At 41.9% G+C, this 12,746-nt stretch overlaps 1 protein-coding gene across 1 annotated transcript in view; it reads right to left on the bottom strand.

The window, feature by feature from the left end:
- Window position 1: 1 nt before the first annotated feature.
- The window catches only part of NRSN1 (neurensin 1), a 40,215-nt gene continuing 27,470 nt past the window's right edge, over window positions 2–12,746 (bottom strand). Inside the window, exon 3 of the mRNA XM_069730871.1 lies at window positions 2–2,826. Coding sequence (XP_069586972.1) covers window positions 2,428–2,826 — 399 coding nt within the window. The 3' untranslated portion in view covers window positions 2–2,427. The remainder of the gene's footprint in view (window positions 2,827–12,746) is intronic.

The raw sequence follows: 12,746 nt of genomic DNA, 5'->3' as shown, positions 1-12,746 counted from the left end.
CACGCCCACCCGACCTGACCAGCCTGATTGACAGGCGAAAACGGCGACTTTGGTAATGTATTTCGCAGCATAGGTGGGGAATCAGGGTACACTATATACACTATTGTAACGCACAGCGCAGGCCCTATTTAACAGTATTTTTATCTCAATCTGAAAAAACGGGGTGACAGGTTCCCTTTAAGGTAGACTAAGACTTTATCCTATTTCAGTAATTTTTAGAATTCCGTTTCAATTTAACTTACTTTGCAAAACCTCTATCTTCTATCATGGACTGAAAGATTCGTGTTTTCACCAGTACTTCCTCCACCTGAGAGGGGGCTACAAGTTTCTGTGAGATAATTACATAAGTGGAGTACATAATTTTTTTGAGCTGATGTGCTATATTGTATTCACTATATGCTCTTTAGCTCACAGAGGATTGCCCATACTGAATACAATCAGAACTATACTATGTGAACAGGACTAGGTTAGGGACACTCTTCGACCTCTAGATCTGAGGAAACATTTCGAGTTTGGTTAGTGTGTCAGTTATTATTATCAGAGTTTCATCAGTATTTTTTGTTTGGAAAAAAAGGTTTCTCAAGCTTCTCGTATCAAAGCGTCCTTGAAAATTGGACAGCACACTGATGACATCTATGTGCCCTCTTGATTTTTTTCACTGATCCATAAATTTGCATTGATAAGTATGATCAGATGCTTGGATCAATATTGGACAAGTTTCTGTTCTTTTGTGAGAACTACTGGTTCCACAGAAAGAATCAGACATGTGAACTACCCCATGGATTAACATAGGTAGGAGTGCTACCTGTGAAAAGCACAGATAGAACTCATACAAGAAAAACTAACTTCTGAATGAGCCCTAGCAAGAATGTTTATATTTACTGGCTGCAATTATACATTTAGGAAAAGTAATATACAGTAATGCAATGTTGAACAAAGCTGATGAACTATTTCATTGAGGCTACATGAGACTTCAAAATCACTCTCCAAAAAGTCTCTATGTGACTCCAGCCATCTTTATACAAAACTCGGAAAACCCCTTTAGCTTTCGTCAATAACTATTACATGGCTTCACCATCTAACATCATAATCATCCAGTAAGATCTGTCCCTTCTCTGGCACTCCTGAAGTTGTCAATGTTATCTTGTTATTAGAAATGAACAAATCAATTTGCAGGACCCTGGTGAGTAGTGTGTGGCCACCGAACAAGAGACCTGCAAACTACCTCCTATCTTCTGGCACCCTTTCCCCCCGGCTACTCTTCTGATTAGTAGGCATGGCATGATGTCTAGTGTGTGGCCGCTGAACAGGAGACCTGCAAACTACCTCCTATCTTATGGCACCCTTCCCCCTCCCCCCCCCGGCTACTCTTCTGATTAGTAGGCATGGCATGATGTCTAGTGTGTGGCCGCCGAACAGGAGACCTGCAAACTACCTCCTATCTTCTGGCACCCTCCCCCTGACTGCTCTTCTGATTAGTAGGCATGGCATGACGTCTAGTGTGTGGCTGCTGGACAGGAGACTTGCAAACTACCTCCTATCTTCTGGCACCCTTCACCCACAGCTACTCTTCTGATTAGTAGGCATGGCATGATGTCTAGTGTGTGGCTGCCGGACAGGAGCCCTGCAAACCACCTCCTAACTGCTGGCACCCCCTGGCTACTCTTCTGATTAGTAGACATGGCATGATGTCTAGTGTGTGGCCGCCGGACAGGAGCCCTGCACAAACCAGCTATTTGCCGCCACCCCCCGGCTACTCTTCTAATTAGTAGGCATGGCATGATTTCTATGTATTGTGTGTTGCTGCTGGACAGGAGCCCAGCATACCACCTATCTGTCGGCACCCCTCAGCTACTCTTCTGATTAGTAGGCATGGCATGATGTCTAGTGTGTGGCTGCCGGACAGGAGCCCAGCAAACCACCTCCTATCTGCTGGAACCCCCAAGCTATGCTTCTGTTTAGTAGACATGGCTTCATGTCACGTGCCACAGCAATGATGTCACACTGGGCCTACAAATCTTAAGAGGTGTGGGGATTCCAGGAAGTAGGAGGTGATTCACAGGGCTCCCATTCGGCACCCATGGACTACTGATGTAGCTGCTGGACCAGGGTCCAGTGAATCTAGTTTAAGATTTTAGATCATGAGTGAGTGTGAAAATAACAGCAAAAGGCAAATAATATTTTGCCGTCACCATTGGGAACTATTGATGGGACACACTGAATTCTAACAGCAGTGTTGAATTCAGTGTTGAATGAAGTTTCCCAACAATAATACAGAAACTCAGGATCTTTTCACATTTTGCTATTATTTGGCCTATTCATTTATTTCAGCCACGTACAGTTGGACTGTACTGCAAAAGACTGTACTGTAACACTCACAAAAGCTGACCTTTTCAATTTAATTACGAATACAATGGTGGGTAAATGTCAGGTTTCAGATGAAGGTTGCACATTTTGAACCTTGGATAGAGTGACAGGTATCTTTGATTCTCCAGGAGTCGGGGCCTTTGTCACAGGGTGCACATGAGCCTTAAGGTCTGCTATTCTCTCTTTAAATTTCTGCTGAAGGTACCTCTCTTCTTTGGAGTAACTTTTAGCAAAAGCAGACATTAAAAGACATGCTGCTAATGTAGTTCCCCCAATGCAAAACATGATTGCGCCTGCCAATTTACAAATATCAAGGGCTCCATTGAATTGAACAGCATGGCTATCCACTACAACAAAATCATCTTCTCCAAAGGCTTCGACTTTTGGTGACACCAGAAAACCAACTGCAAGAACCGTCATACCAGTCAGCATGAGGACAATGCCTGATATGAGTCCGACCTGCAAGGAAAGTATTAAAGGACAGTTAGCCAGAACGAGTATTCGTAACAGAGCACATAATATATATATATATATATATATATATATATATATATATATTTATCGTCATATTTACTTACATACTGTTTATATAAAGCATTTTAACTGGTGATAAGAATGCAGTATTTAAAAAGACATATTACTGAGTATCACAGAGCACAAGATATATATATATATATATATATATATATATATATATATATATATATATATACACTGCTCAAAAAAATAAAAGGAGCACTTAAACAACAGAATATAACTCCAAGTAAATCAAACTCCTGTGAAATCAACCTGTTCATTTAGGAAGCAACACTGTTTGACAATCAATTTCACATGTTGTGGTGCAAATGGAATAGACAACGGATGGAAATTATTGGCAATTATCAAGTCACACTCAATAAAGGAGTGGTTCTGCAGGTGGGGACCACAGACCACATCTCAGTACCAATGCTTTCTGGCTGATGTTTTGGTCACTTTTGAATGTTGATTGTGCTTTCACACTCGTGGTAGCATGAGACGGACTCTACAACCCACACAAGTGGCTCAGGTAGTGCAGCTCATCCAGGATGGCACATCAATGCGAGCTGCAAGAAGTTTTGCTGTGTCTGTCAGTGTAGTGTCCAGAGGCTGGAGGCGCTACCAGGAGACAGGCCAGTACACCAGGAGATGTGGAGGGGGCTGTAGGAGGACAACAATCCAGCAGTAGGACCGCTACCTCAGCCTTTGTGCAAGGAAGAACAGGAGGAGCACTGCCAGAGCCCTGCAAAATGACCGACAGCAGGCCACAAATGTGCATGTGTCGGCACAAAAGGTTAGAAACCGTCTCCATGAGGATGGTCTAAGTGCCCGACGTCCACAGATGGGGGTTGTGCTCACAGCCCAACACTGTGCAGGATGCTTGGCATTTGCCACAGAACACCAGGATTGGCAAATTCGCCACTGGCGCCCTGTCCTCTTCACAGATGAAAGCAGGTTCACACCGAGCACATATGACAGACGTGACAGAGTCTGGAGACTCTGTGGAGAGTGATCTGCTGCCTGCAATATCCTTCAGCATTACCAGTTTGGCAGTTGGTCAGTAATTGTGTTGGGTGGCATTTATTTGGAGGGCCGCACAGCCCTCCATGTGCTCGCCAGAGGTAGCCTGACTGCCATTATGTACCGAGATGAGATTTACAGACCTCTTGTGAGACCATATGCTGGTGCAGTTGGCCCTGGGTTCCTCTTAATGCAGGACAATGCCAGACCTCATGTGGCTGGAGTGTCAGCAGTTCCTGCAAAATGAAGGCATTGAAGCTATGGACTGACTCGCCTGTTCCCCAGACCTAAATCCGATTGTATATATATATATATATATATATATATATATACAGTGGGGCAAAAAAGTATTTAGTCAGTCAGCAATAGTGCAAATTCCACCACTTAAAAAGATGAGAGGCGTCTGTAATTTACATCATAGGTAGACCTCAACTATGGGAGACAAACTGAGAAAAAAAAATCCAGAAAATCACATTGTCTGTTTTTTTAACATTTTATTTGCATATTATGGTGGAAAATAAGTATTTGGTCAGAAACAAACAATCAAGATTTCTGGCTCTCACAGACCTGTAACTTCTTCTTTAAGAGTCTCCTCTTTCCTCCACTCATTACCTGTAGTAATGGCACCTGTTTAAACTTGTTATCAGTATAAAAAGACACCTGTGCACACCCTCAAACAGTCTGACTCCAAACTCCACTATGGTGAAGACCAAAGAGCTGTCAAAGGATACCAGAAACAAAATTTTAGCCCTGCACCAGGCTGGGAAGACTGAATCTGCAATAGCCAACCAGCTTGGAGTGAAGAAATCAACAGTGGGAGCAATAATTAGAAAATGGAAGACATACAAGACCACTGATAATCTCCCTCGATCTGGGGCTCCACGCAAAATCCCACCCCGTGGGGTCAGAATGATCACAAGAACGGTGAGCAAAAATCCCAGAACCACACGGGGGGACCTAGTGAATGAACTGCAGAGAGCTGGGACCAATGTAACAAGGCCTACCATAAGTAACACACTACGCCACCATGGACTCAGATCCTGCAGTGCCAGACGTGTCCCAATGCTTAAGCCAGTACATGTCCGGGCCCGTCTGAAGTTTGCTAGAGAGCATTTGGATGATCCAGAGGAGTTTTGGGAGAATGTCCTATGGTCTGATGAAACCAAACTGGAACTGTTTGGTAGAAACACAACTTGTCGTGTTTGGAGGAAAAAGAATACTGAGTTGCATCCATCAAACACCATACCTACTGTAAAGCATGGTGGTGGAAACATCATGCTTTGGGGCTGTTTCTCTGCAAAGGGGCCAGGACGACTGATCCGGGTACATGAAAGAATGAATGGGGCCATGTATCATGAGATTTTGAGTGCAAACCTCCTTCCATCAGCAAGGGCATTGAAGATGAAACGTGGCTGGGTCTTTCAACATGACAATGATCCAAAGCACACCACCAGGGCAACGAAGGAGTGGCTTCGTAAGAAGCATTTCAAGGTCCTGGAGTGGCCTAGCCAGTCTCCAGATCTCAACCCTATAGAAAACCTTTGGAGGGAGTTGAAAGTCCGTGTTGCCAAGCGAAAAGCCAAAAACATCACTGCTCTAGAGGAGATCTGCATGGAGGAATGGGCCAACATACCAACAACAGTGTGTGGCAACCTTGTGAAGACTTACAGAAAACGTTTGACCTCTGTCATTGCCAACAAAGGATATATTACAAAGTATTGAGATGAAATTTTGTTTCTGACCAAATACTTATTTTCCACCATAATATGCAAATAAAATGTTAAAAAAACAGACAATGTGATTTTCTGGATTTTTTTTCTCAGTTTGTCTCCCATAGTTGAGGTCTACCTATGATGTAAATTACAGACGCCTCTCATCTTTTTAAGTGGTGGAACTTGCACTATTGCTGACTGACTAAATACTTTTTTGCCTCACTGTATATATATATATATATATATATATATATATATTTATATATATATCGTGCCCTGTGATGTAATGTGTCTTTTTAAATACTGCATTCTTATCACCAGTTAAAATACTTTAGATAAACAGTATGTAAGTAAATATGTTGGTAAATATAACCATAGAAATATAAAGATACAATTTAATCCCATCACAACCTTGGGATTTTCCATTTTTTTATTTTTCTGTCAATATGGTCATGAGAAAGCTTGTTTTTTGCAGGGCGAGTTGTACTTTTGAACGACACCATTAATTTTAACATATAGTGTACTGGAAAACAGGGAAAAAAAGGAAAACAAATCTGAGTGTGGTGAAATTGCAAAAAGAGTGCAATTCCACAATTGTATTTTTTTTTTACCATGTTCGCTAAATGCTAAAACTGACCTTAAATTATGATTCTCCAGGTCATTATGAGTTTGCAGATACCAAACATGTATAGGTTGTTTTTTATTTAAATAGTGAAAAAAAATTCCAATGTTTGTAAAATAAATAAATAAATAAATAAAAGAGCCATTTTCCGAGACCTGTACTGTCTCCATTTTTGGAGATTTTGGGCTAAGTGAGGGCTTATTTTTTGCCTACCAAGCTGACGTTTTTATTTATACTATGTTTGGTTAGATACGAAGTTTTGATCGCCCATTATTGCATTTTATTGCATTGTTGCAGCAGCCATAAAAACCTAATTTTGGTGTTTTGATTTTTTTCTTGTTACTCCTTATTAATCAGATTGTTTTTTATATTTTGATAAATCTGGTGTTTCTGAACACAGCAATACCAAATATGTGTATTTTTTTTTTTATTTTGAATGGAGCAAAATGGAGGTGATTTAAACTTTTTATTTATTTTTTTTTTTTTTAAATATTTTTACAACTTTTTTTTACTTATTAGGCTACTTTCACACTAGCGTCGGACTCGGCCCGTCGCAGTGCGTCGGGCCGAGGTACCGACGCTAGCAGTGAATGCGCCGCACAACGGGGGCAGCGGATGCATTTTTCCAGCGCATCCGCTGCCCCATTGTGAGGTGCGGGGAGGTGGGGGCGTTACACGTTTTTTGCTCCCGGTGGTCCGCCACAACACGGCGCAACCGTCGCACGACGGTTGCGACGTGTGTCCATGCGTCGCTAATGTTAGACTATGAGGCAAAAACGCATCCTGCAGACAACTTTGCAGGATGCGTTTTTTCCCATAAACGACACATTGCGACGTATTGAAAAAAACGCTAGTGTGAAAGTAGCCTTACTTGCTTCAATAGTACCCTTAAGAAACTTGAATCTGTGATCTTCAGATTGCTTGTGCTACACATAGCAGGGGTTCAGCCCTGCTATGTGTAGCAAAATCATCATTATTATCTTCTATGTCATCTGCAATGACAAGTACGGGGTCTTCTGCAGACCTCCAGTTGGCATGCAAACCCATTGGCGCCCAGCGATTCCACCTGCGGCTGTTAGGGGCACGTGGCAGCTGATCAAATCAGTTATCATGTGCCAGGAAAGATGTAGGCTCAGCATCGGAGCCCGCATCAAATGCTGGGACACATCCTATGATGTACCTATACGTTGTGATGGGGTTAAAGGGGTTTTTCACTTTTTACAAAAGTGGGCCATTATCGGTTAGAAAGTAATCAAAGAACAAATACAGAGAATACCCACCCTATCTCGGTCAGGTTCCACTCCACCCTTTCTCGGTCAGGTGCCGCTCCAGCTTCTATGTATTGGCTGCAGCGGTGACATCACATTCTCAGCTCACATCATAGCTACAGCCAATCACAGAGTTCAGTGGCTTGTGGTGTCTAAACTGACTGAGCGAGGATGAGTACTGTCTCTGCTTTTTCATTACTATCACCTTTTTAGGGGTCCATATTTCTAAAAGTGGAAAACCCATTTGAGCCATGAAATTGCACAGAGCATGTGGATTATACTGCCCTACTGTACACATGAATAATGCAAATATATAGTACACATAAGGCTACCTTCACACTAGCGTTGTTTTCAATATGTCGCAATGCGTCGTTTATGGGAAAAAACGCATCCTACAAAGTTGTCTGCAGGATGCATTTTTGCCCCATAGACTAACATTAGCGACGCATTGCGACGCATTGACACACGTCGCAACCGTCGTGCGACGGTTGCGTCGTGTTGTGGCGGATCGCCGGGAGCAAAAAACGTTACATGCTGAAGGTCTGCCATTTCCGACCGCGCATGCGCGGCCAGAACTCCGCCCCCACCTCCCCGCACCTCACAATGGGGCAGCGGATGCGCTGGAAAAATGCATCCGCTGCCCCCGTTGTGCAGCGCATTCACTGCTAGCGTCGGTACGTCGGCCCAACGCACTGCGACGGGCCGAGTCCGAAGCTAGTGTGAAAGTAAAGGGATTGGCCAACTTTGTGGACATTTTTTACTTATATGAAGTATGTATTTTGAGCTCGTGGTCACTGCCGCAGCCTCTGAACCCTCAATGAAACAAAGTGTCATTAGTTACTTTTGTTTCAGGGGCTGAGTTTGTTGCTGCTCTACACAGCATGCAGCAGATGTCATTTCCAACAAATGCTCTATAGATTCTTGTCACTGTGCAATATGCACAGTGACAGTGCGCTCGCTCACGACTCTTATGAGAAGTAACAAGCCGACAAGAGAGTGCACTGTCATTGCACATTATAAGAAAGATACTTGGCGTGCAGGAAAACTAGGGAAACCAATAAAGCAGGGACTAGCCCAGTCCCTAAAACAGACATCACTTAGGACTCTTTGTTTCATGGAGGAGGCAGATGCTGTGGCAGTGATGATGAGTCACTGGACTTTCCCAACATGCACTGGAATGGCCAATCGAAGCGTCATCAAAGAGAAAGTAGTAATAATAAGTAAAGCAGTTAGACAGTGTAGTAAAGTAATGGTAGGGACTTTTTTAATTAAAGTAGATTATGACATTAGATAGACATTAATGATTAAATACATTTTAGTGTCGGACCATTCCTTTAAGTAAAGAAAAACAAGTCCCCTAATGTGGCCAACCCCTTTAATATATTGCTTCAATCTCTTGCTATAGTTGGTTAAAGGCATGCATGATTCTGCATTTATTAAATTGGTTGTTCAGTTGCAAGTATCGTAATCCCGCTTTTTATAATCCTGGACAAACCCTTTTCTCAATTTATTATGATGGTTTTTGAACTAGAAAAATGATAATGAAATGTAGAATCAGCTCATTAGAGATGAGTGAATTTGATCGGGTCAGGGCTTATTCGGCAAGCTATAGCTTACTGAAGAAGCTGCAGAGGAAACCCGGCTTCCTGGATCTCTCCGGCTGATCAGCTGTTCGGATCCGCAGCTGCATGTGTCGCGGCTGTGTGACAGTCACAACAAATGCATGGAGAGCCCTACAAACAGGCTCTCCATGCATGTGTCATGGCTGTGACAAGCGGTGGATGCCGCGTCGGAGAGCACTGCAGCTCCAGGAATCTTCCTATTTGCCCGTAGCAGGTTTGCCTACAACAACCACGCGGAACTATTTTTGGTATATTAACTGATGAAGGTCACAATTGACCGAAACGTTTTCCTGTATTTACTACAATAAATTTATCCTGCTGCATCTTACCTAAAGTTGAGTGCTAGGCCTCTTACTATTAATCTATATGGTTTGGGAACCTGTCCTTAGCACCCCTTCTCTAGTAGTGCTCATGGTTAAATTTTCCACTTCCTCTGTGACACAACAGCAACACATTCAACTGCAGAGCCGAACAGCTGATTAGCCGGAGTGATCCAGGAAGCCAGGTTCCCTCTGCAGCTATAGCTTGCCAAATAAGCCCTGACCCGATCAAATTCGCTCATCTCTACTCATAATCTTCCACGGAAGTAATTTTTATCCTTTTTTATACTGAAGTATCTTGCAAGTGGTACATCAGTATCTTTTAACCATGTAGCAATTGCCACAATTATCACTGGGGCAAAAGCCTTTAACAGTGAAAATGCAGCTCTCATCTGTCAAGGGACACTGGGAGTTGTAGTTTCACAACAGCTGGAGAGTACAATGTCCATTTTAGGACATGATCAGATATCAAAGTCAAACATCAGAATAATGTCAGTTTGAGGCTAAATATCCTGTCTGAGAACTGACATCTGAATCTGATATGTGACTTTGACATCTGACTCTTTTGACATTTGACAACTGACTTTGAAATCTAACACTGATATATGACTTTGACATCTGAGTTTGACGCTGACATTTTCCATTGATATCTGACTAATAAAACAAAATATCGGCTATTGGGACTTGATCACAAAATTCTATGTCTAGATGTTAGTTCACTTATCATTTAGCTATTCAGTCAGTTGAAGAAACATGGGCGTTATATTTGGTTATGTGATTTCCAGTGTAAACTTAGAAATAACATAATCAGTGAATATACTTTCATTAAAAAAGTTTTAATTGCTGTATTTATCATTACTACTTCCTCTTTGATGAAGCTCTGATTGAGAATCCCAGTGCATGTTGGGAAACTCCAGTGATTCATCATCAGGGAGCATGGAAATAGTGAGAGTGTCTAAAAGTCATTGTGATTTTCATTCTGATGTGTGAAGAAATTCAGATATCAAACTCAAACATCACTGGATTTTCTGTGCTAGTCAGCATGATTCAGCTCCACTCCATGAGGCAGTAGCATTACCATTTTGCCATAAGCTCAAGTGCTGCTAGCTGGTAGTTTTTCTCGACATATAATATTAACCATGCAAATACTCAGGGTGTCTCAAAGTAGTTGTGATTTTCATTCTGATGCGTGAAGAATGTCAGATATCAGAGTCAAACATCCTTTGAGCTTGACTTGGAGGAGGTCTGTGTGAAAGTCCCAATGAGTTTCAGATCCATGTTTGAACTGGAAATCACGTAACCAAATAGAATGCCCAAGAATGATAAGTATACTGGCCGCTAGACAAAGTATTTTGGGTTGAAGTCCCAGTACCCGACAGTGAACATTTGTCTTTTTATTAGTCGGATATCAATGTTAGATGTCAGGTGTCATTCACATGTCAAAGTTACATATCATTGTCAGGTGTCAAAGTCAGATATCAAAGTCAGATCAGAGTCAGTTGTCAATGTTAGTTGTCAAAGTCAAATGTCAAAGTCAGATATCAAAGTCATGTATCACTCCGTTGTCAAAGTCAGCTGTCAAAGCCAGATGTCAAACTCACAGATTCGAGACAGTTGTCAAAGTCAGATATCAGATTCAGATGTCAAAGTCAGTTATTAGACAAGGTATTTAGCCTCAAACTGACATTATTCTGATCTTTGACTTTCATATCTGATCATGTCATAAAATAGGCACTGTAGGAGAGCCAGAGGTTGGAGAACATTGCCAAATCGGCATTCATGAATTACACACAATGAACATTTAGCTAAGTGGTTTAACTGAAATCCAGATCCTCGTCTTTATTATCATAATGATATAATATCAACTATAAATTTGCAATCTTTAATGTGAATTATATCTTGGAATATAGATGAACAACATATGAATCATCATTTTGTGAAAGACATGTACTTATTAATTGGTGTATGAAGGAGGGGTTTGGGTTCCTGCAGAACTGGGCCGACTTCTCAGTTGGCTACAGGCTCTACGCTAGGGACGGGCTGCACCTCAATGGGGAGGGTGCAGCTGTGTAGGGGGAGAAAATGGCTAGAAGGTTGAAGGAGTGTTTTAACTAGGGATTGGGGGAGGGTATTCATTTTATAGGAGGGGAAGATAGAGACCTGGGCACAAATAAGGAAGATGGGGGTGGCGGTGGCATGGGGGTTGAGGTTAGAACAGTTAATAATTTAGGAAAGAACAGAGGTACAGAGAGGAACATCAAGTGCATGTATACTAATGCCAGAAGCCTCACCAACAAAATGGACGAATTAGAATTAATGTTGTTGGAGCATAATTATGACATGGTGGGGATATCTGATACATGGCTGGATGAGAGCCATGACTGGGCTGTTAACTTGCAGGGTTATAGTCTGTTCAGAAATGACCGAACGGATAAGCGAGGGGGAGGGGTGTGTCTATATGTAAAATCATCCATAAAACCCATCTGGCGTGATATTATAGGTGAATCTAATGAAAATGTAGAGCCCCTGTGGGTGGAGATAAGGGGAGGGGGAAAAATAATAAATTACTGATAGGGGTTTGTTATAAATCTCCAAAAATAATGGAAGCAATGGAGAATATCTTCGTAAAGCAAATAGATGAAGCTGCGACTCAAGAGGAAGTCATTATTATGGGGGACTTCAACTACCCTGAAATAGATTGGGGAACAGAAACCTGCAGTTCTAGCAAAGGTAATCGGTTTTTGACAACTATGAGAGACAATTATCTTTCACAACTGGTTCAGGACCCAACAAGAAGGGGGGCACTGCTAGACCTAATATTAACCAACAGGCCAGACCGCATATCAAATATAAGGGTTGGGGGTCACTTGGGGAATAGTGATCACAAAATAGTAAGTTTTCATGTATCCTTTAATAAGATGTATAGCAGAGGGGTTACAAGGACACTAAACTTCAGGAGCACAAATTTCCAACGGATGAGAGAGGATCTTGGTGCAATTAACTGGGACGATATCCTGAAACATAAAAATACACAAAGAAAATGGGAGACGTTTATTAGCATCCTGGATAGGACCTGTGCACAGTATATACCGTATGGGAATAAACATACTAGAAATAGGAGGAAACCAACATGGCTAAATAGAGCTGTAAGGGGCGCAATAAGTGACAAAAAGAAAGCATTGAGAGAATTAAAGGAAGTAGGTAGTGATGAGGCATTAAATAAATACAAAAAATTAAATAAATTCTGTAAAAAGCAAATCAAGGCAGCAAAGATTGAGACAGAGAGACTCATTGCCAGA

This window comes from Ranitomeya imitator, chromosome 6 (genome assembly GCF_032444005.1).
Source record: "Ranitomeya imitator isolate aRanImi1 chromosome 6, aRanImi1.pri, whole genome shotgun sequence".
In the NCBI taxonomy this organism is placed as follows: Eukaryota; Metazoa; Chordata; class Amphibia; order Anura; family Dendrobatidae; genus Ranitomeya; species Ranitomeya imitator.
Note: the sequence above shows the minus strand (reverse complement) of the source record. Positions and strands in the feature narration are given on the sequence as shown.